Below are 23,706 nucleotides of genomic sequence, written 5' to 3'. Positions count from 1 at the left end.
AACCTTTGCATTCTCTTCCGCATCCGTAATTGCCGCTTGTTTTAGCGTTAGCTTTGCGTTTACCTGGTTCCTTACTCCTCCCAGGTTCCCTGTACTGAGCGCTGTGTTTAACTTGTGTGGAGGCCGTGCTGGTCCGCCGGCAGGTCCCCGCCGCGCCCTGACCCCACGCCTCTCCCGCAGGAGCCGTGACGTGCATGTGGATGAACGAGCAGTGCAGCAGCGTCATCACGGGCGGGGAGGACAGACAGATCACGTTCTGGAAACTGCAGTATTAAGTGCCTTTTCCTCAAGTATTATTGAACTCGATTTAATGTATTTTTAAACCAAACTTTTAAATGAACTGGTGAATGTGCAATTATAGTAATTAGAAGTTTTACCGCAAGAAACATTTGTGGTTTTAAACTTTCTAAATTGTGGTGACTTCACTGAAAGCCATCAGTTGCCATCCTCAGGCAGACGAGGACGCGGCAGCATTCAGGGTAAACGTGCATTTGTAAGGCAGGCGATGATGGTCAGAAGATGGGCTTGGGGGCAGAGGGAACAGCTCAGAGATGTTAACCCGGCCGGGGCAGCTTCCAAGAGGCACTGAACAATGTAAGGATTTTCCAAGGAGATGTGAGTGCTCTCTGCCCAGTCACTCATGTCTCCCTAGTCCACACGGCCACTGCCCAGTGTGCTCTGGGGGATTTGTTTTCATGGAGTGGTTACTTTCTATAACCTACTGCCCCCAGAGTCTGAGAGTGTGGGGAAGGGTTAGCAGTTCTTACAACAGTCTTCTGTGCACAGGACAGTTTGCTCCACAGTAGCTGTGAAATCCTCATCTTTTCTATGACATTAAAAGTATTTTTCTGTAATGAAAGTTCCTTTTCTTATTTAAATGATTTATTACAAAGTACTAGGTATTTCAAGTATTGATCCTTCTAGAAAACCACACGTCATGTTGTGAAATGTCATTCTTACACTTTCGGAACTGTCTTCAGACCCAAGTCCTGGGAGAAGGGAGGTAAACTGAAGCCCTGCTTTTGACTGGCTTTTCCGTATTCCCGGTAAGGTAAGCTGTGAAGCAACAGCACTGAGGCTCTTTTACATTCAGCCTCTGAACCACAGAAACTGTGATTTAAAATTTTTCTGTGCTCTGCAGACACACTGGTGCATCTTAGATGTTAAACATTAGCAGGCCTGGCTGTCGTCAGGGGGAGTCGGAAGGCCCAGCGTTCAGCCTGGTCGTCTGGCCTCACAGCTGGAGACGCCCCCTCCCGACACGCAGACCCTGTCAATACAGGGGGCTTTCCTCAGGCTCCGGGCGGGCGGCTACCCTAGGCCTAATGTTCCCAAAGGTGCAATAATAGACAGACTAAAATTGAAATTTATACATTTTTAATTAAAATAGAATAGGCATAAACCAAAAAGAAGGGGAAAAATCAGGATACAGTGTCACTGTCATTCTGTTTGCAGGGAGGAGTCAGGAAATGGAACAAATTACCAGGAAAACACTCTTAAGACCAGCCCAAAGCAGCTCGGTCACAGATTACATGGAACTGCAACAATCAGGTACTATCCCACTTAATCTACTAATGAAAAAAGGAAATCAAAGTTTGTCCATATAGTACAAGACTTTTTACATTAAATACATGGTGATTCATTTCTCAGAAAGTGATAGCAGTAACTCTTAGAAGGAAGAAGTGTGCATTACACAACGGCTAGGAAGTCCCCGGTGCGCTGCGCGGGGCACGTGTGCATCTCAGTGGAACGCAGAGCTGCACGTGGGCTTCAGAAAGGCAGCAATAGTTACATTTTGGCTTTTATTCTAAATGCTTAACGTAGTTAAGGCGACAGTTCAAGCATATTAAGTGAAGGTAGTTAAAATTTAATGATAATCAACACACTCTCTTGCAAGCTTACAAACACTGTATAATGCTGACCTGGAATGAAACCAGTGATTCTTAACTGGTGTTTTACACACACAACTAAAAGAAAAAAAAAAAGGTAATCATTTTAAATGTGCTATGGTAACGCAGTAAAAATGCAGGTGTTCCACAGAACTGAAGTCACGTGAACAGCACTACTCGCTCCTAAGGTAAAGGTGATTGGTTCTAACACAGAGCTGGGCCTGCATCGGTCATCCTCAGCACAGGCTTCCAGTAAAGACACTAGTCTACGAAAGTCAGTAAATCTTCAAAGTTTTCACATCTCTAAAACCAGGATAAGGCTACAACTATCTTGAAGTCTGAACAAGATACCGGATCAAGCGGCAAGATTCCCAGCCCTACTGTAAGACAGGAGGTCCTCATGCAGCATGTGCTCTCTGGCTCCTAGAAAGCTTCGTGTGCATAATGTGAAGTTAAGTTGCCCAGGAAGTAAACTGGAGACGTCGCGCGAGCGCCGCTGTGCCGTGACCCTTACACCTCAGGGATGGTGTGGTCCATCAGGCTCTTCATGATGCTCGGGGCCATCCTGCAGGAGAGTCCGTTACTACGTGCTGCACTGAGCCAGGAACACTCCAGCTCAAACTCAGCACCTGCCAGCTTCGAGTGGGAGGCTGGGGGAAGGTTTTTCTTTGAGGAATTTAGATCTGAGGGTCTCGGGTAAGCTAGATGTTTGCAAATACCCAGTGTGACAGACTATCTGAATCCTGGCTGGTAAAGTCAGACAGGGTACAGGTGAGTCCTTGTACCCTTGTATGATGGCCAATTTAAAACAAAATGACAACGCTGTTACTAATTGGAGGGAGGGTGGGGGGTGGGGGGTGGGGAGGCCTCATCACTGGTTTAAGAAAAGTGAGCTCTTACATGGTTAGTTCTGATAACTCCCCCCTCCCACCACCCACCCTGGAAAAGCAGCCAGCTGATTTTACCCAGAAGCTGAAACAAAAATTATATTACAGGTGGTGGTTTTTAATCCTTTAAGTTTTACTTCCACAAGCAAAGTAGATTCTGAACTTCACCAAAACAGAATGTCAAGGCTCTAGAGTAGGGGCCCTGGCTGCCCCTGTCCTCATCTCCCTCCCAGGCTTTCCAGCCCCCAGTTCCCGGGGACACACAGCCCACCCCCAGCTCCACCTGCCCCGAGATGCTCGAGAACCAGAACAGCTCCCCAAACACCCCACGTTTAAGCATTCTCCCTCATGAGCCGCGAGTCGGTGTCTACCGAGCAGACTAGCTGCAGGCAGAGCACCGCATGTCACTGAAAACTGGAATGAGCACCTGCCCCCTCTGCTCATGGACCCTCTTCCTATTGGTGGATTTTACTGCAGACTTGAGGGGTTGTGAGGGGTCATCCTTACCAACTGACTCCTCTGATTTAAGTAATTCACTTCAAATTTCTACATAATGCCAGCGTCATCCATTAGGCAAAAAAAAACAAAGCGCAGTGCTTACGTGAAGTCACCTGAGTGCAGCATCAAGATGAAGCACCGCCTACTTACCGTTTAATAATGTGTTCAAAGATAAAAGCAGGCATGATGGTAATGGTAACTACATTCCCAGCTGTCGACAGTATGTCTGCAATTTGAGAGTCCTGTTGAAAACATATGAAAATGAATTCCACTGAGGCTTTATTAAATATAAAACTAAGTTATTCTTGGTAAAGAACCATGTATGTCCTCTTCCAAAATCCTGACCTTTGGAACTTAGTAAGTTCTAGTTTTCCTTTCCAAGTTTTAATTCAACAGAATCACAATTTGATCGGTGGTAACAAAACTGCTAAGTGTATCTGTGTGCAGGCGGCCTTGTTGTTACCGAAGATTAAACATTTCCCCACGTACAGTGCTGCCACAGCCCCTCGGCTAACTGCGTGTTCTTAACCAAAGCTTATGAGATAAGCAGGTCCTAACGAAGACCTTTAGACCTCAAAGTAGCCCTATTTAGGAATTTGTGGAGGGAATAAACTGAAAATGAAACACTAATATGAGCATAAACTATTACTCATTTCCTACAACTCCTAGACTGAAAAAAGCGATCACTCATTCAGAATGTTGTCAGCACCCTCAGTGCTCAGGCCTCTGCAGAACTCATGGGAGGGGCTGCACAGACACAGCCCCCTCGTTATAACGAGAGACCACAGTTTGGCGGCCCAACAGCTCCTTCAGAACCTTCAGAACAGAACGATGAAAACGAGCTGCAGCCACAGCAGGCCAGGCCGCGCTCTGCTCCCCACCTTCAGCCCGATGACGTTCTGCCCGTTGACCTCGCAGACGTTGTGTTCCGTGAGAAGCCCGTTTCTGGCTGCAGAACTGTCTTTCACGATAGACGTTATCTTCCCGTTTTTGAAGATAAAGCCGACGTGCCCAGTGCTGTCCTTATGCATGGTGACTGTCCGTTCAAAGGGCCTGCGAACGTAGTGGGGTCAAGGAAAGACTCAGTTCCAAGGCAGACGTTTTAATGGATTTCTAACCTGCCATACAGGATACTTTGTTACATTACGTTTTGAATAAGAGCAACTTAGCAGGTATTAGTACAACTTAGCTCTGATTTTATACATTCACAGAACATCTTAGCATAAAAGATTTTTAAAAAATCCTCTCCATCGTTTGCCTAAGATTTTCTTCTTTCAAGTATCAAAGACTTAAGACCCTGCTTCGTGCTCTTCCTTTACAGTATTCGCTGTTACTTAACTTCAAGAATGAGATGGGTTTGAACAAAAATCAATATTAAGATGAATTTTTATCTTTTATTAACTTTTTAGTATTTCCTGAGCTTAAACTATTCCTGGGAAATATTTTAAACCTTTATAGAATTTTTCACATCTTAAGTTTGAAAACTTTATAGAGGGCGTTTCTGCTGTATTTTAGAACCACAGACCCAGGGAGATGGAAGTCCTCAGCCCCTTCAGGAGGAAGGCACTTTACAAGGATGGCCATCCCGCCGGCCACACCTGCTGACTCCCCACAACTCCGCTGCCGTGTTACCGCACGGACTTTACAACAAAATATGAGTTTCACGTGATAAAATTCAGAACAGTCTATCTTCCTGCTGGTACAGGTTATTCTTTGAAATTTTCCTTAGATACAAAGCAAAAATGGCATTCGTCGACAAAATGTTTACTAAATACCTACCATGTGAGAGGAGCAGAAACACAAAAGTAGATAAAACAACCTTAACTGAGACAAACAAAAACCCCAAAGCTAACAATGTGATAAGGTCCACCCTCAACACCTGTGAGGCCAGGCAGGAGCGGGCTAATACTACACGGGCTCAAAGTCTCAGTAATAAACGAGCCACAGGCTGAAGAAAACGTTCCGTCCTCCCACCCTGACCACCAGAGCCGCACCACCCGAAGGCCAGGCTGGGTTTTCTGAACCCGGAGACCCCATAGGAGTTCTGCAGGGGCCCAGGCACCGCGCCCCCACCCTGAGCAGGAAACTGGACAGTGCGGCCCGAGACGCCCTGCTGCTTGGTTACTTGTCCAATGTTCTTCTCTCTTTTCTAGAGAAATGGATTAAGACAGGAAAGTAACTTCTTAGAGGACGAGTTTCTGTAAGCTCTGAAATAAGGTGTATGCAAAACCAGAATGCTGTTTCTAAAAGAAGTCAAGTTATGTAAGAAGACTCTATACCACACAACTGCAAGACTATAAATGGCTAACCAGTAACATTTGATCATTTTCTGCAACAAAACACTTTATTCATAGCCTCTTAAGAGCCCAAGAAAATGGAAAATGAGTCTTGACTTTCCCTTTGAACTGTTCCGTCGGCTCACCTGTCACGAATGGTCATGGTCACCTTCTCTCCGAAGGCCTGTCGGAGCACCTTGTGTGCCCTGTCTGAGCTCCAGCCTGCACAGTTCTCCCCGTTGATCTGGAGCACCTGGTCCCCGAATCTCAGACCAACCAGCGAGGCTGGAGAATTGGCCTGGACCAGCTGAACAAATACACCCTAGAGAACAAGACAGTAACCATTTACCACTGTTACATGTTTTAAAATGCTGGAAAATTAGGAACCAACTCTTCAGGTTAGGAAGGTACCCTAGTAATTAAAAAGAAAAAAAGAAAAATTAAGTGAATGTGTGTGTCATTGCTCCCAAGAAAGAAATTAAAAATTTTATCAATGCAATACCCTAAGAAATAGGTAAAAAAGAGCTCTGTGGTTATTTTCTACCTCAAATCATGAACCACCTGACCAACCTCAACCATCCCCTCCCCATCTTGGAATAAAGAGACTATTACAGAAAGAAAGCAGGACTGCTGTAATAAACGTGTAATAAAAGCTGCTGTGAGTCTGACAGAAACCAAACAGGTATCAGCACATAGGCATTATTCAGGAGGAAAGTTAGAAATTTCATTTTACTGTTTAAAAAAGTGATAGTTAAAGGTCATAACTCTACCTTTTGAAATGAAGAAGTCCTTCACCCACTTGCTAAATTATGCACAATCAGTAAGATTAGATTTAACAGCCTATAAAGGTAGGCCCATTCAACACCACTCCAGTTCCTAACAGAATCTGCTATGAGGGAAATACAGAAAACTCAGGAACAATTAGCTAAGAACTAGCCCCACATGGATATTCTCACATAAACTCCCACCTGGGACACTGAACAGGACACATCTGCACAAGCATAAAGGAAGACTGAGCCTTGCACGGCGTGACCGCGTCTACAAGGCTGGACCCTCCCACCGCCGTAAGCTGGGTGACACGCTGTCATGGCCTGTGCTCCAGGGCGGTACCTGGAAACTGGGTGGCACCCTGCGAAGTGGTGGGACCCATGAGCTTTGGCCATGTGGACAGACCCACTGTGAGCGCAGCTGCTCCGGGGGACAGGGCTGTGAAGAGTGCCTTGTCTCTCTCCTTGGGAGAGAGCTGAAGCAGCAAAGACACCCGGCAGAGGAGCGGCATACACTCCAGGCACTGAAGAGGAAGGGAGAGCAGTGAAGTCAGAGCTTCCCAGAGCAGCACCCTGATGTGTCTTGCATGAGCCACGAGTGTGCAAAGACAAGACTCCCTCAGCCCTCTGGGGAGGCAGGGGGCGCTGGGGCTTCCTGCCAGGATCAGCCTCCGCCATTTTCCACGTCATCATTTTCTATGTGCAAAGGCTGGACACACTGAGCTAACAAGACCTCAAGACTGAAAAGAAATCCTGTAAAGGAACATGTAAAACCACAGATCGGGGTAAAGACTCAGCACGTCCTGAACGATCCTAAATGTGCCCTCAAGGAGTCCCAGTTTAATTTCTTCAGTCTGGTTAAGGAAAGAAGTAAAGTAACTGTAAAGTAACGGCCGCCCTACTTGGAAAGTCACTGTCGCCTAGAAAATGCCCTATTAAATTCAACCTGAAGGACGGAGATGATAAACCTGCAAAGCCATATCACTAGCAGACGGGCTTCGTTTAATTTAAAAACACACAAGACCACCGAGCCTCACTGGCCAGTCTTAACGTCCACGTGTTGCCCTATTTCAGTGCCAGAATTCTACTGGTATAAACTGTATTATGATACATGCAGACCAGTGAGCTTTATTCCAGGAAAAGAGTTCAAAAAATAGAAAAAAAAATTCATTGAAGGCAATGCTGGAGTCCCAACTCTGCCTCTTTAGAATAGGGCATCTCCAAGTGGAAAAATTTAAGTTAGCAGACTTAAAATAGTCTTGATTATGGATGTACCATTATAATTAATTAAAGCATTTACATTTTAAATGATTCCAACATTTATCACTCAAGATCCTATAAACTAGACAAATTCAAATAAATATTAAAAATACTTACGTTATCTATTGATTTAAGCCTGAGCCCAATTTTTCCATCTTGATCCTTACACAAAATGACTTCACGAATCCCTTGCTTAATTTCTGCTCTACGGATTCCAGCATCATTACCAGTTATAGGAGCCACCATATAGTTCATACTGGAAGGTCTTGCTACCAACTGCTGTGAGAAACATACACAATGTGTCAATATTTAGAAACATTCATTTATTCAAATATATTCAGCTGTGGTTTCCCAAAAAGTAATCTGCAAATTATTTCCTTCAGAGAAAGTTTGATTTTTGCAGAAATGACCCTGTTTGTTTACACTGATTCTTCAACTAACCTATTCCCGACATATCCTCTCCAGAACTCAGTGACTCTCTGTCACCCTATGAATTCAGACATTTGTTCCATGTGTACTTTGGCTTGTCTTCAACTCAAACAGACTACTGTGGACGTTATAAAGGCCGTATCGTACTTCTGAAGCTCACGCATCATCTTCCAGAGTGTTCTTTCATATGGCCTGATCTTTAACAACCTACTTACCCTTCAGAGTTTCTATAAAAGGGGCCACCTTCTGACCTCCCAGCCGCTGTGTGGACGGCGTGTGTATGTTGTGGGAGTGCCGGCTCACACAGGACAGTCGGCATCACTTCGCGTCCACTCTGACAAACACCTACGGATCAGCCCACTGCATGGACAGACCGGCTGCCCCAGGACAGCTCTACTAGGGACTCTGCCAGGCACTATGTTTCAAGTTCCTCTTGTCAGTTTTCTTGACCCAAACTGGCTTATTGTTTTAAGTGGACCCTTTCAACCAAAGAATCGCATCTTTTAAGGGGAAACCATGAAGTTGTTACAGGGGAAGCTGTAAACTGTAAGGAAGCATGTGGACAGACCGAGCAGTCCAAGGAGAAGGCAGCGCCAGGTGCTGAGATACCTTCTGTCAGACTCACCCTCCCAGACTCTGCTTGGGGGTGCTGGGGCTCTGACTATGCGAGTTACACTCACTCTCCTCGGTCCGTGGGCTGCTTAGCAAGCATCCGCCACAGGAGGCACCAGAGGGAGACTGAGGTGTGGAGGAGGGACCAGTGTTCACTCCTTCCTGTCCGCTTCCGGTTCCCGTCCGCGCTGCCAGGGCCCAGCCCTTAACCCTGCTGCCAGCACTTGATTCCATACTCTGGACTTTACTCCCAGAACCAGCCTCACTGCAACCCCTCAGAGGTACCGGAGGTCCCGAGTCGGAGGCCCAGCTCACGGGGCTCTTCCACTAAGCCGCTTGGCTCTGATAACTCCACCCTGCGCCCTGTGTAACCCCGGTCCTAGGAGAAGCAGCTACTTTCTGCAATTGCATCTGTGCTCCACTTTTGCTTTTTCAAATTCTTCAAACTCTCTGATTTCTTAAGTTATCTCTGCTGAACTATCTAGTGTGACTTCTGTTGTCCCAACTAGACCCTGACTGATGTAATAAACAAGTTTTCAATTACTATCTGGTGAATAAATAAATGCCAGGTACTGCATGAAGCACTGGCATCATGGCAACAACACATACATGGAGCCTGTCCTCAGGAAGTTAAGCACTTAACTGTAATTATAACAAGCACTACAAAGTACTGTGGTCTTACAGCAATAGTATTAACAACTGAGATACATTATATTGAAGCTGAGAATCTGGGGTCTCGTGACAAGGAGACTGAGACTTCAGAATGTTACAAGATTATAAGCAAAAACAAGATATGACAGACCTGTACTTGAGAATGATACATCTACCAGCAGTTGAGTGCTGCTGGATGTAAGACGCTACTAGAGGAAAAATAAGAGATACTACAATGACCTAGGTTAGAAGGACAGAAACTGAATAGGGAGGATTATAACAGGACTGGAATAGATAACATGAAAGACTAGGAACAAAATCACTAGGTCTTAGTAACTGACCAATGGCAGAGGACAAAGGAGAATGGACTAGTCAGAGGCATGTGAGTCATTAACTTCTAATAGATTAAAAAACCAGTAACAGCACAGAAGGAAGTAGACTATGTAAGAAGTGATATCCACAAGGCAGTTTAAAATTCCTGAGAAGAGGTCAATGCTGAAATTAGAAATCTTTGAGTTAGTCACAGAGAGGACTTAGCTTGTATCTCTCTGTAAGGTATGATTTTATATAATTCAAAGTTAATTACACCATACATACCCCCTGAACTGGTGCTCCAGGGACCATGCCCATATTTGCACGTATTTCTTCTTCATTTAAACTCAGGCCCATGTACTGAGAGAGCTCAGGATACAGTTTAGGATAGAGATCTAATATAAATGAATGAATGAAGAAAGAAAAAAAAAATTGGTAGAATATTCAAAGTAAAAACTGTTATTATGGACTTCTATTTGTGTTTAAAAAATTACACTTAATTTATAAAATCTAGGATGAATTTAAATTAGCAATTTAGAAAATCCCATCCCATCTCTGAAATGACAGAAATGAAAAATACAGGAAAAGTTAAAGGTGAAAGTAAAATATGAAGACATTTGAACTGAAACCTCAGATTTCTAAAAATTTAAGAGTAGAAATAATTTTTCCAAATAAATTATCTTATCTTTCCTTTTTCTTAAAATACACCTATTTGATGAGGAATTTTGTAAGCACACTCCTGACTCCCCAGTTCAGAACAATCGACCAAAGCCTACACCGTCACGCCAGCTGCTTTGTAACTCATTCAGCAAGCCCGGCTAGGAAGGTGATTCTTCTGCGCTACAAGAAAGCGGTCAAAGCTTGTAAATTTATTCAGTGGCATATCATTTTAAGAATGTTAACCACATACCAGTGAAATCTTGGAAACAGTATATTTAAATATTAACATTATTTAACTGGTAGTAAAATACTTCTTCCAAAAGCTCGTTTTCATATGCTTTGTGACTTAAAATGCATTTTCTAAAAGAAACAATGTTATAGTTATAAGATGGCACGCCATAAAAACCTACTTAACACTCCTTTTGTATTTTACGTTATATTATTTATTATCTACAAACAGGGGTTCTGTCCGGAACCCCTACGGACATAGCAGTAAGGGACAGAGAGGATACGGAGCACAAAGGTGGAGACTTCAGGATTTAGGACGCTCCCTCAAAAGGAGGTGGTTGGAAATTTCCACTCTAACCAACCTCCCACCCCTGCAAAGACAGAGGACAGTTCAGGAAGCTCAATTTTTTCATAAATGAATCACTCATAAGTTAAGGAGAACTGAAAATTAAGTAACTCAGTTTTCATTAAGCTACAAAACACACCTTCATATTCACAGTTCACTTTCTTGATTAAAGGGGTCTTTTTTGAAATAAACATTTCTCCTTCTTACCACTAAAGCTTTAATCACCAATTTTACGCTGCATGTTAAAAGAAAATCTTGGGATTCCCTATTTCAGCAAGTATCTCTGTTCAAGGAGAATGAAGCCAAAGGATAAACCTACTTCCATCCTGAGAGATGGGAGCCGAAGCCTCAGACAAAATTGCTGGGTTGGCAGGGTTTGCAGAAAAGGCAGTTTGAGCCTGAAAAAGAGAAAACAATTCTAACAATGCTATACAGATACTTAAACTTACCAAATGTATAAATTAAACCTAGTTTTATTCAAAAACACTAGTTTTATTCAAGAAATTTTAATTTTAAACACTTCAGCAATATGTTTCAAAGAAAATCCACAAATCAAAAATATATTTCATATTATAAACATTTAATGCTGTCATTTAAAACCTGACTAGGCACCGATCTACATACCTTATAACCTTGTATTTCATTGTGCTACTGCAGATTAGTATTTTCAAAATGCATTATAAAATGGGTGATCACACATTTTACATTTTCATTATTATGTTGCTAATTAGTCTAATTTAAAATATCTTATTTACATAAGAAAAAAGCTCAACCGTATTTACATAAAGTCATACATCAGAAGAACACCTAAAAATTTAAATACTTACTAAGTTGCTAATATTTATTTTGCCATTTTAGCACATCCCACTGAGACCATCTACATTTTAGCAAGTATAAGAAGGGGTCGTTATACTAAACACAAAAATATTACAAAGTGTGCAAAACACATACCTTATCACTTACTAAAAACGATGGTAAAGTAATGTAATTTGTAACTGTTAAAGTTGCCGAAACTTTGACAACGCGCACATTAACCAAGATACTCGTATCTGCCAGGAACTCCTCTCCCGGCAGCCTTCCCAGCCCGCTCCGAGCTCAGTGTGCCACTGATGGCGCTCCTCTTTCCTTTACAGAGACATCTGACTTTCTAAGAGAGCATATGTCACTAGGGGGCGGTCAGGTGTACGATCCACCTCTAATACCTTTTTTCACTTAATCAGCAATATGTCAATTAAGTGATGGAGCTTATACCTGTACCTCAGCCTAGCCCTGACGTTAATGCTAAAAGAAGTCCTGAAGATGCCTGGAGAGACGGAAGCTTAATTTCAATCAGGAAAGCCTACAGGAGCACAAAAAGTACTTTACTCATTCGGACTGTAAATGTTCTGATATGCTTGTCACCGAGTCATTCTTTAATATTTATTGTGTCATAATTTGTCACAATCTAAACTGAAATTAAATGCAGCATGAAAATCTTTATAATTTTAAGTATACCCACAAACTTAAAGTATGTTGAATTTTGAATATTCTTTCACCAACTCTCAGCTAATAGGAGCTAGTAGCCAGTGGATTACTTCTTGGATAATCTCTAAGAAAAAAATACTGTTCAGCACTAAAAAGAAATGGGATACTCAGCCATGGAAAGACATGGAGGAACCTGAGACACGTATTACTAAGTGAAAGAAACCATTCTGAAAAGGCTAAATACTGTACAACTCTACGAGACATCCTAGAAAAGGCAAAACTATGGAGACAGTTTAGATCAGTGGTTGCCATGAATTAGTGGGGAAGGAGAGAGAGACAGAGCAGAGGACCGTGAGGACAGTGGAAGTATTCTACACGACACTACAACAGTGGCCACATGTCACCATACATTTGTCCAAACCAGCAGAGCGAACACCATGGGAGAGAACCCTATCGTAACCGTGGACCTGGTGTGGCAGCTCTAAGTGCAGCACTCCGGTGGGGACGCTGCGAGTGGGGAGGACGTGCACCGTGTGCGCTGCATCGGGGGGTGGGGGAGTGGCGCACGGGGGTCACTCAGATGGAAACTACCTTCCATTCAATTTTGCTATGAACCTAAAGCAGCTCTGAAAAAAAAAATTTACTAATTTTAAGAAACTGATTCTTTTTCACATTGTTTCATTACTTTCTGTTCTTTCATTCACTGCTATTGCTCCTATCCAAGGAATACTTAAGTAAGAACATATACAAAAAGCTCTCTGCAAACAAAGTTACATAATTATTATATAATCTGTAGTAAAAATAAAAGAACTACAAGGGAAGTACAAGGGTTTAAGGATTATAAGCCATTAAATGTAGCAAATTATTTCACCCTTCCTTGAAATCTCAAACTAGTTAAAAAAAAAAAAAAAAAAAAGGGGGAGGGTGTTCCAAGGACCACACAAATTACTACCAGAGCATTGTTCCTGCCATTACAGAAAGCACGTGGAGACACCATCTCCTGGAGCCACCAGTGTGAGCCTCTGCTCACTCTAATAGGAAACTGAGGAAATTGCTGTTTCTTAAAAGCTTCTTTTGTGTAGATATGGCGGCCACAGGCTCCCATTAAAGATTCCTAATGGGGAGAGAGGTCCAGGGACTGTATGAGGCTGAATGAACTACCAGCTCACCGCTGCAGTTTAGTTCTGCTGTGGTGTAAAAGAGCAGAAAACTAGAAAATGAGTAACTACTACTTTTACAGGGGCATCTTGAAAAAAAATAAATAAACTCAAGTACCACCTACCACAGAAAGGGAAAAAAAACAAAAACAGCCCAAGACTTTACTGGCTAGGTTAGGTTATTATAAAATCCAGTGAGATTTAAAAACCCATGTTTCCTGCTCCTTACTCATTGCTCGTCTCCAGGCAGCCAGCTTTCTGCTCAGAACATACAAAGTCTTCCAATGGGTATATGGGAAATACTCATATAATCTGCTCCCCCTTAAAGAGGTCAGCCTGATACAGGTCGCAGCCCTCTTCACGTTCCACCCCAGCATCTTTCAATATCAACTGTTTCCTTCTTTTTCTGTTTTCAAAATCAAAAACCCCTGCTAAAAGTCTATGGTTAATTTAAAGTTTAATTCCATAAAAAGCTAACAAAAAAGGATGAAAAAGAAATTAGCCATTGTTCCAGACCCTTCTGCAAACCCTTATCACTTAGTGCGCTCTGATGTCATACTAATGGCTTAATTGTTATTCCCGAAGGCTAAGGAGTTCAAGTAAAAGCTTTTTAAAAAGAAAGTGCACCTGTTCAAATAAACTTAGTGGAAATAAAAACCATATGAGAATGACACAATACTGAAGAAAAGTGAGAGAGATTCGAGATGACTGAACAGACCACTTAAAACTGTGAGGCATCAAAGCCTTGGCAGCTGAACAGATGTCAGGGATGTTACAGATCACCAACCAATATCCATAGGGGACCTATGATGGGAAGTATGTGTTCATTATCACCTCCCCCCCCATTTATCCAATAACTGCTACAAGGTTAACAATTTCAGCTACACATTTGTTACTATTTTTGCTGGGTTTTTCCATCCTAAAAGGGCCAACATTTTGCCTAAAAAACACTTGTATTCTTGAGGTTGGTTAAGACTTTCTCACAAGTTTATAACAAACTTTTTGTGCTCATTAAATAATTAAGAAGTAAATCTCACAGTAAATTGAGGCCAAGGCCTCAAGTAAAATGATCTTTAGGGTAAGAAGCTTTGAAGCACTAAAGAATTCAAGAAGAATTTCATCACATGTATCGTATCAAAAAGATTTTAGGAGTAAAGACATATTAACAAGTTTGATTTACCTTGTCAAATGAAAAGAATGAACAGCAGCAGAAAAAAATGAGTTTATAAGAGGTCAAGTTGGAAGTAAACTGGAAACAACATGAGTTCATTAAATACTATGAATTATCTCCAGTTAAAAATAATTAAAAAGTTTATAAAGCAGCAAGAATTTATCCCAATCCCAGACTTTCCTCTTAAGCAGAAGCATCTGTCTTCAGAAGTAATACTTACATAAAGGACTACACTCACTCCATTTCTGACTCAGTGAAATTAGAAATGCTGCATTCTCTAACAGCCGTTCAGAGCAGGAACACGTGACACATCTGCTGCTTACATCTCAAAGGAAATTAAGCACTGCACTTTCAGTGTTCTTTCCATGCCTACTTTTCTAAAAGCAGCACACACTCCCCTGTTCCTACAATTTTTACTTCTGAGAAAGCAAAGAATTATTTTAAAGACTGGTCATACCTTAAGACCCAAAAGAACAATGTACGTATTTTAAATAAGACAATGAACATCTGAGAAGTTGGAGTGTATTTTACCAGCTTAAAAATTAATTTAAACCTTAGTCATAAAAATCAAGTTATCTTTGAAGAATTTAAGTCCAGTTTCAAAGAAATAATATCCCGTGCCCATTAGTTCACAGTGAAATGAAGAAGAATCTCTAGCTTTTCTAACTAACTATTCAGTTAGAAAAAATTGAAAAGAAGTTTATGAAGTGTAAAAATGAGCAAATACATCTGCTATTTGGCAGTTTCATGCTTCAGTCCACCTATAACCAAAATGCATGGCAGAGCACGTGGAAAAAGGCACTTAAACATCTTACACATACCTGGAACACCTTGTCTACCTTCAGGTCTTCAAGAGACGGGTACAGAGACATTTTTGCAGGATTTTTCTAAAGAAAAAAAAACAAAAAATTTCTATGACTCAAATTTCATTGAAATTTAAATAGCATGTGTAGCCAGCAACACACACATAAACATGCATAAATGTTTAACAAAAGAGACACTTAAATGGCAAAACACATGGAAAAATATGACCATCCAGCTATACTAAAAATTGTTGGCTGATGAATGGTTACCAGACTACCTCTCCCTCCCTTACTTCTATGATCAAACTATATCCATTATAGATTTTAAACTTCCCTTAGTAAAAGTCCCTTCATTTCTAAAGTTTAGGAAAATCAAAGAGAACAATTATGTGACTTACCAACCTACACAAGTGCTTGGCAACTGAGCGAGTATTATATCCTTCAAACAAAAATCCACAATAGCTCGTGCGTGTTATCTACATATAATACCTCTATTATTAGGAAAAAATACAAATACACACACATATTACACAGCTGTGTATACAGAAAAAACCACACACACCAATTGTTCGCAACAGTTAGATCTGCAGGAGCCATGAGTGAAATAGACGGTAAGGGACTGAGGGATTAGAGGGAAATGTTTATATTTTAAACACTTCTATATGTTCAATGATTTTTAGTGATCATGAGTTGCTTTTTGTACAAATTTAAAACAAAATTCTCTAAAAGTGTTACAGGGATATATACTCTGAAATTTTGTTTAGCTATTTTGAGATGAACATTTTCCTTAGAATACACCGTAACAGAACATACTGTAAATTGGCACAGGTCTGACACAGGTTCTTCAGCTATCAATTTATTCCCTTCACAATCAAAATCCACCCGTGAGTGGCTGCTCTGTGAAAGTGGAGATGGGCCCTTTAAATACTGCTCTTTGGCCAGCTGGCAAGATACCAAGCTCTGTCAGTAGCAGCAGCTAGGGGCACGCTGCAGGAGGAAGGGCTTGGTCTTCCCAGCTCCAGACTCCAGCCAGGCTCCCGCGGCATCTGCCTCTCTCGCACCTTAGCACGGTGGCACCCGCAAGGCATCGGCCAGTGAGCAGCTTTCCCTAGCGTCCCTTCGTGTGGCTTGCAGCGAGTTCCAAGGTGCAGCACTCCCTGTGGCAGGCCTTCCCAAGTACCCCAAAGAGAGAATTTCCAGTCAGCTTGGCATCTCAGCAACTCCACCGCCCACTGAGTGATGGCTGCACTCTCCCCCACAGAGCCTGGACCCCAGACGCAGGAGAGGACAGCCTCTTCTGAGGCACTCTGTCTCAGTCCTGAGGTTAGCAGGTACTTAATAAATCTGCTTTTCCTGTATTCATTAAAGATCTCTTTACTTCTTACTAGCTGATCCCTGTTCTTCAATCATGTTATAGTTAGTAATTCCATACATTAAATTTTCACTGTTCAAATTACTATATGGTTTCTGTCTCTTGGTTGCATGCTAAATAAGTTTTTTTAATTGATGTACTTCACATAGCACAAAATTCACTCTTTTAAAGCATACAATTCAATAGTTTTAGTACATTGAGTTAAGTTCAACATATTTAAAGCAAATTGAATTTTTAAAAAAAATGTAGTGCAACTGTCCCTACCATCTAATATTAAAATATTTCTGTCACCCTAAAAAGAAACTCCACGCCTACCCATCCTCCTCTCCCTCCAGCTCCGGGCAAGTATGGAAGCTACTTTCTGCCTCTCAATCTGCTGTCCCAGACATTCAATTGGGATCAAAGAACACGCAGCCTTTGGTGTCTAGTTTCTCCCACCTAATACAGTGCTTCCCCGATTCATCCACGTTGTAGCGTGACCAGCACTTCATTCCCTTTTCTGGCTGAATAACACTCCACTGTACCGATATGCCATGCCACATTTTGGGTATCCACTCATCAGTCCATGACATTTTGGCTGGTTTTACACTTCTTGACTATTATGAGTGATGCTGCTAATAATGCTAGTGAGTATTTACATCCAACTTTCTGCGTAAACGTGTACGTTTAATTCTCTTGGTATACAGCTAAGAGTAGGACTGCCAGGTCATATGGTGATTGTTTACCTTTTTGAGGAACTGAACTGGTTTCTGGAGTGACTGAACCATTCCACTTTCCCACCAGCACCTGTGAGAGAGGGTTCCAATTTCTCCATATCCTGGCCAATACAGCTGTCCTGCAGTATATGGTTCTACTAAAATCCATGAGTGCTCAAGTCCCTTATGCAATATGGTGCTGCACATACTTTCTAGTCTTTCTTATTACAACCACCCCAGTAGATGGAAGCGGCACCTCACTGCAGTTTTGACTTGCATTTCCCGATGACTAACGAACCTGAGCACCTTTCATGTGCTTAGTGGCTGTTTGTGCATCGTCTTCAGAAAAATGTCTATTCAAATCTTTGCCATGTTATTTCTCTTTCTTGCCTAATTGCACTGAGGTAGAACCTCCAATAAAATGCTGAACAGAAAGAAGTAGCTCGATTCTGTATTTTTAAGAGGAAAACAGGACCTAAGTTTGTGAAAAAAAAATGGAAATTCTTGAGAAAGCACAAATATGGCTTAATCCCTTTAACCTGGGGGAAAAAGTGAAGTATCTTTTCTGTCTCAAAAGGTCAGTTCCCTAGTAGCTTTGCCCTTAAACACATTTTTATTTGAACTTTCAGCCGTTTTATCAACATCATAAACAAAGTCATTTTAAATTCACTGGAACAGATGTTGACTGGTAATCTAATGCTATTTCTATTTCTGGTCCCGTCACTGGCCACCTACAAGATCCCACCTTCCTCATGAAAAGTGAACTGGATGAGTGGTTCACTTCAAAACTCAGCAAGCAGTTTTCGAAATTTTTTCCCCATAGAAGCTTTTCTTCAAACAAATATTAACTGCAGTTGCCTGAGCAACTGAGGTCACTCATAGCAACACTCTAAAGCTGAGAAAAAATATGGCCTTTTCAAAATTAAAAAAACTAATGAACATTACCCCAAATTATATATATACACACACATATACACATGTATATATATTAAAAATGTAGTTTAAGTATGTTGAACTTAATTAACTCTCACCATTCTTCTAAAATAGAAAGGATTCACAATGATTCTACTTCAGACTATTTACATGGCCTCATTTCATCCAGTTTCTTTCCAAACATCACAATGTTCCAGCCACAACCTACCTGCTATTTCCCACCCAGGTCGCGTGCTTCTGTGCCTCCTCGTCTCTGTAACAGCTTTGTCTCCTCCCTGGAATGTCCTTCCAGGACTTTTCTATCAAGATCTTAGTCAAGAGCCACTTCTGGGAGGGCGTCTTTGCCAGCCTCAGTCTGACATCACTCGTTTCTCTCAGTTCGGCCGTTTCGCTCTGCCTTACGTCATGACTCACTTATGTTTACCTCTGCTACTTGAGCTGAAGGCCCACGTTTAATTCTTTACTTATCTACCATGACAGTGTATCCTACCAGGAACTAAACATTTATCAAATATTTTGCCTGATATTATCAAAATAACAGTAAACAAGATATCTTTAAAATTTTTATTGAAAAGTTCAAATTTTCTTATCTTTCAAGTCTGCTACTTTGAACATGACCTTGTTTAAAGCTTTCCAGGAGAATAATAAATTCTTGTATTATTTTTATGAAGGATTCCATTAACTCACTTGTACAGTGCAATTAAATCTTTGACCTAATGCTAAGTGTCAAAAATTCTCAGCCCTTGTTGAAGAATCGCAAAGCTACTCTTGAAATCCTTTCAGTTATGGCTGGAATTTGAGAATGACCAGTAATGAGATTGAAGAGGATTCTGAAAATAATTTCGTTACATCAACTTGAGAATTCTCACTTTACCTTCACTTAAAACTCAGACCAAACACTATTAACGGTTCCAACTAAAGACAGAGCTCTATTTCTAGACCTTCCCTTCAGCTGACCTAGTCAGAAGGAACAGCTTACAGCTCTCAAGGCTCCTGAGATCAGTTTGATCAGGATGTTCCTGGTGTAACAACTTTGTTTCACTGGTCTAATTCCCGGAAAGAGCCAGTGCTCGCCACTTACCCAACCCAGGTTTGGCCCCGGCTGTGCTCTCTACAACCTCCTTGAATCTCTTCATGCCTCATGGAAGGTCCCTGCACCCCATGCCTCCCAGGCCTTGGAAAGATAACTCCCCAAGTCAGTTTCTACTAAGAGGTCTCTGAGAGTCTGGAGAAGTTTCGGGGTTTCTCTAGAACATCTAAAGAAAAAATACTTGACTGTCCTGCCTCAGTACCACGTTTTCCATCTGACCCTTCACCCTCTCAGGGCAACGTTAGGGTAACTGTCTTTGTCTTCAAACACATGCACAGACCAAAGAGCTCCATAACCCAAATGCTGCACGTGCTGTCTCGGGACACCTAGTTAATCTGCTTTCTAGTTGCAACACTGAGTAATGAGGTAGGAAACATGCTGGTAGTTTTCCAGTTAATACCACCTGGAATGGCAATACTCATTATTTTCTCAGTTGATTCATTCCTCCTCTCAAACCACTCACTGCAACTGGTCTTCCTTTTTAAAAATATAATTATTTAAGTTAAAATAATGTTTGCTCGTTTAATCTGAGTTGCCCTCCCCAAAGTATCTTGGGGTGATGAAAATTCAGGCTTGAAGCATCACTGACCTTCAAAAACAAACAAACAAAAAAACAGTGCATCACATCAGGTGCTCCAGGTTTTGGAGCTGCCGCCCAGGAGACACCTTAGACCGCGTGGCTCTGGCGGCCAGCGGGGCATGTATCCCTGGGCCCCCACAGGACCGCAGGTGTTCCTACTGATGAACAGCAGGCAACTGGGCTGCAGAGGGAAGTCAAGATGGCTGCATGGAAGGGACTGGACCCATATGACATGCTCATCCCAAAGGCAGCTTCAGGTGCCAAGGAGGACCCTAATTTAGCCCCCTCCGTCACCAGCAAGCGGATAGTGGGCTGCATCTGTGAAAAAGACAACAGTAACCGACCATTATCTGGTCCTGGCTGCACAGAGGTGAAACCCAGTGACGCTCTAACTGTGGAGCCCATGACAACTAGGAAAGGACATTCTCCTCAATATGGTGCCAGGAAAACTGGACAGTCACATGCAAAAGAATAAAACTAGACCCCTATCTTACACTATGCACAAATCATCAACTCAAAATGGGTTAAAATTTGAACAAAAGACCTGAAACCATAAAACTCCTAGAAAGAAACATTGGTGGTAGGCTACTTAGTATGTCTCGGCAAGGATTTTTTGGACTTAACACCAAAAGCAAAGGCAACAAAAAATAAACAAGTGGGACTATATCAAACTAAAAACGTTCCGTACAGCAAAGGAAACAGTAAGTTGAAAAGGCAGCCTACCAAATGGTAGAAAATATTTACAAATCATGTATCTGAAAAGGGATTAATATCCAAAATAAATAAAGAACTCATAACTCCATAGCCAAAAAACCCAAAAAATACAATTTAAAAATAGGCAGAACCCTTACTCATTGCTGGTGGGAGTGGAAAATGGTACAGCCACTACAAAAACAGCACAGCAGTTCCTCAAAAAACAGAATTCTGCATGATCCAACAATTCCACCTCGGGGTAGATACCCAAAAGAACTGAAATCTGGATCTGAGGTGATATTCGTACACCCACGTTCACAGCAGCATTATTCACCATTGCTCAAACGTGGAAGCCACCACGACAGATGACATGGATAAGCACTATCGACAGACGAATGTGTAAGCAAAATGTGGTATATATGTAGATGCACGATGGAACCTTATTCTGCCTTCAAATAGAAGGAAACTCTGCAATGTACACAACACGAATGAACTCTGAGGACGTTACAGTAAGTAAAATAAGCCAATCACATAAAAGACAAATACTGTGATTTCACATATGAGGTACTTAGTCAAAATCATAAAGATACAAAGAACAAGGTTGGTTGCCAGATTGCTGGGGGGGGGGGGGGAGAGAATGAGGAGTTATTGTTTAACCGGAGTAGAGTTTCAACTTTACAAGGAAAGAGTTACGGGGGTGGACTGTGGTGATGCTGCAGACATCGATGTATTTAATACCTCTGAACTGTACACTTTAACGTGGCTAAAACGGTAAAGCTTACGTACATCTTACTGCAAGAAAAAAAAAAAGAGGCGAAATATATTTACGTATTTGTTTATACAGGTATAAAATAGCCCTGGGACATTACCTAAGAAATATAAAACATTTGGCTCCTACAGGAATGCGGTTGGCTGGAGAATCAAGAACACATCACATTGTATACCCCTTTTTTGCTTGAGCCACGTAACTGCTTACTTCCTCAAGAACTAAGTGTACAAGAAACGTTGGCAGCAATTAGGAAAAAAATAACAACTGCTAATGTAACTATTACTAGATGTAAGTTGTTCGGGGGACTCTTTCTTTTTAGAAACTCTTGGCATGTTCTTCCTAAAAAAAGCACCTAAATCCGGCAAAAACAGGAAAAAAAAAATAGTTGAGTCACAATTTAAAGAACTGTTTTACTGAACAGTACATTCAACCACCAACTATTGGTAACTTCTTTCTCTTTTGATCATAACTTTTATTATCCTTTCTTGCAATGCCCAAGCACAACTAAACCTTAAGGCTAACAAAGTTAAATATGGATTATAATAGAATGACTACTTCCTGAACCTACAGAACATTCCATTTCCTTATCTTCATTCTGTAGCACAAACCACGTGACCTATAACGTTTACCCATCATATAAAGCACAAAAGTTTATCAAACTAAGCTGGTAACAGAGAAAACTGGAGGGGGGAAAAACACTCACATTTTAACTGTTTGCCCTCAATCTCAAACAGAAAAACTAAAGACTGGACAAGTTTCAGTTTAAACTAATCATATGTATATATTTGAGATCAAGCTAATCAGCCTACGCCTGTTTTTCCACGTAATCTTCCTTTTTAATTGATTGTTTTTTCTTGGAAACACCTGGATGTTACGAGTTTGGTAAACCCACACGTCCTCTCTAGGTAACGTACCTAATGGAAAAAATAGCAGTAAATGTGTACGCAGATAATATATACAAGCTAAATAAACCTAGAAATTTCTTTTAAAAACTGGACACATCAAAAGATCCCATGATTAAATAATTCCATTTTGGGAAAAAGGAAAACTCCATATCCATCTGCCTCCGCTTTCTCGTTACAAGGAAATCCTGAAACGAAAGCTCTGAATCATTAGACCTCAAGGGATGTTTCCTTCGGAGCACACCCCGCAGGAAACGTCTCCCGCTTGCCCCCAGCTTCTCCAGAAACGAGCGCACAGCCAACAGCGGCCCCCACCCGCTCCGGAACAGACACCTCCCTCCTCCCGGCAAGCCCGAGCTGTCGGAGGGCGCCCCCCGGGAAGGCGGTGAGCAGCGCCCGGGGACGCGGCCTTCGCCGTCTCCGGGGGCCGCACCCGAGGGGAACACAAAGGGTCGCGACGGACGCGACCGGAGGGGCGGCCGAGCGCCAGGCTCGGTCCCCTACGTGCCCCCCCCCCCCGCCGCCGCCGCCGCGGCCGCCCCCCGGGGTTCGGGACCCCGAAAGGCGGAGAACGCTGCGCGCAAACTTCGGCCCCGGCCCGGTGGGCGCCGGGAGAGGCGCGGAGCCCACCGAGGAGACGGTGCCGCCGCCGCGGCCCAGACGCCCTCCGCGGCGCCGCGCGGGGCCCCCCGCCTCGCCCCTGTTCCCGCGCCCGGGACGCCCCTGCGCGTCCCTCTCTGCCCCCCACGGCTGCTCACCTAGGCCGTAGGGACCCGCTCGCCGCCGCCACTCACTGGCTCGGACTTCCGACACCGGAGGAGAGGAGGGCGGCGCGCCCGAGGCCCGCCCGCCAGGCGCGTCAGCGGCCGCCCCCGCCTTCCGCCCGCGCAGGCGCCCGGCGCCCGGTCAGGTGACCCGGTTCCCATGGTAACGGGGCGGGGGCGGGGTGTGGGCGTGACGTGGGGCGGCTCAGCTGCTCGCGCTGCTCCCGGAGTGGGGGCTGTAGAGCCGCCCACCTGCTTCAAATCTCCCGACAGCTCGTGCCCAGCGGCCGGGTACCACCCAATCACGGCTGTGCATGCGCCCTCAGGATCACTTGGTTCCCATCACCTCCAACACGAAGAGAGTCCTGAGAACCTGTCCGTAAGAGATTTTCCGGCCACCATGTGATCCTACTCACCATGACCCCCTGGCTTATCCTCTCCACCCACAGGCTCAGAAACATCCCTCCCACTAACCCTTCTCATCTCCTGCCCTCTTTG

At 42.9% G+C, this 23,706-nt stretch overlaps 2 protein-coding genes across 6 annotated transcripts in view; one reads left to right on the top strand and one right to left on the bottom strand.

Moving 5' to 3' along the window:
• Positions 1–2,000, top strand: part of NSMAF (neutral sphingomyelinase activation associated factor) — a 45,603-nt gene extending 43,603 nt beyond the window's left edge. For all 3 annotated transcript variants that reach the window (XM_031441591.2, XM_031441589.2, XM_031441588.2), the window contains one exon: positions 181–2,000. In XM_031441591.2, coding sequence (XP_031297451.1) covers positions 181–275 — 95 coding nt within the window. In that variant the 3' untranslated portion in view covers positions 276–2,000. The remainder of the gene's footprint in view (positions 1–180) is intronic.
• SDCBP (syndecan binding protein) lies at positions 1,361–23,320 on the bottom strand. 3 transcript variants are annotated; one of them, XM_031441592.2, is made up of 9 exons: positions 23,203–23,320; positions 15,429–15,494; positions 11,135–11,213; positions 9,867–9,976; positions 7,695–7,856; positions 5,697–5,872; positions 4,156–4,327; positions 3,425–3,516; positions 1,361–2,454 (listed from the first exon to the last, which is right to left on the bottom strand). In XM_031441592.2, exons 2-9 carry the CDS (start codon positions 15,477–15,479, stop codon positions 2,400–2,402), a joined length of 897 nt encoding a protein of 298 aa, XP_031297452.1. In that variant the 5' UTR covers positions 15,480–15,494; positions 23,203–23,320; the 3' UTR covers positions 1,361–2,399. The 3 variants fall into 3 exon arrangements, with proteins under 3 accessions (XP_031297452.1, XP_031297453.1, XP_064336901.1); XM_031441593.2 differs by having other exon boundaries at positions 7,695–7,853; XM_064480831.1 differs by lacking the exon at positions 23,203–23,320 and adding an exon at positions 18,619–18,958.
• Between the last annotated feature and the right edge of the window lie 386 nt (positions 23,321–23,706).

The sequence above is a fragment of the Camelus dromedarius genome, chromosome 30, assembly GCF_036321535.1.
Source record: "Camelus dromedarius isolate mCamDro1 chromosome 30, mCamDro1.pat, whole genome shotgun sequence".
In the NCBI taxonomy this organism is placed as follows: Eukaryota; Metazoa; Chordata; class Mammalia; order Artiodactyla; family Camelidae; genus Camelus; species Camelus dromedarius.
Note: the sequence above shows the minus strand (reverse complement) of the source record. Positions and strands in the feature narration are given on the sequence as shown.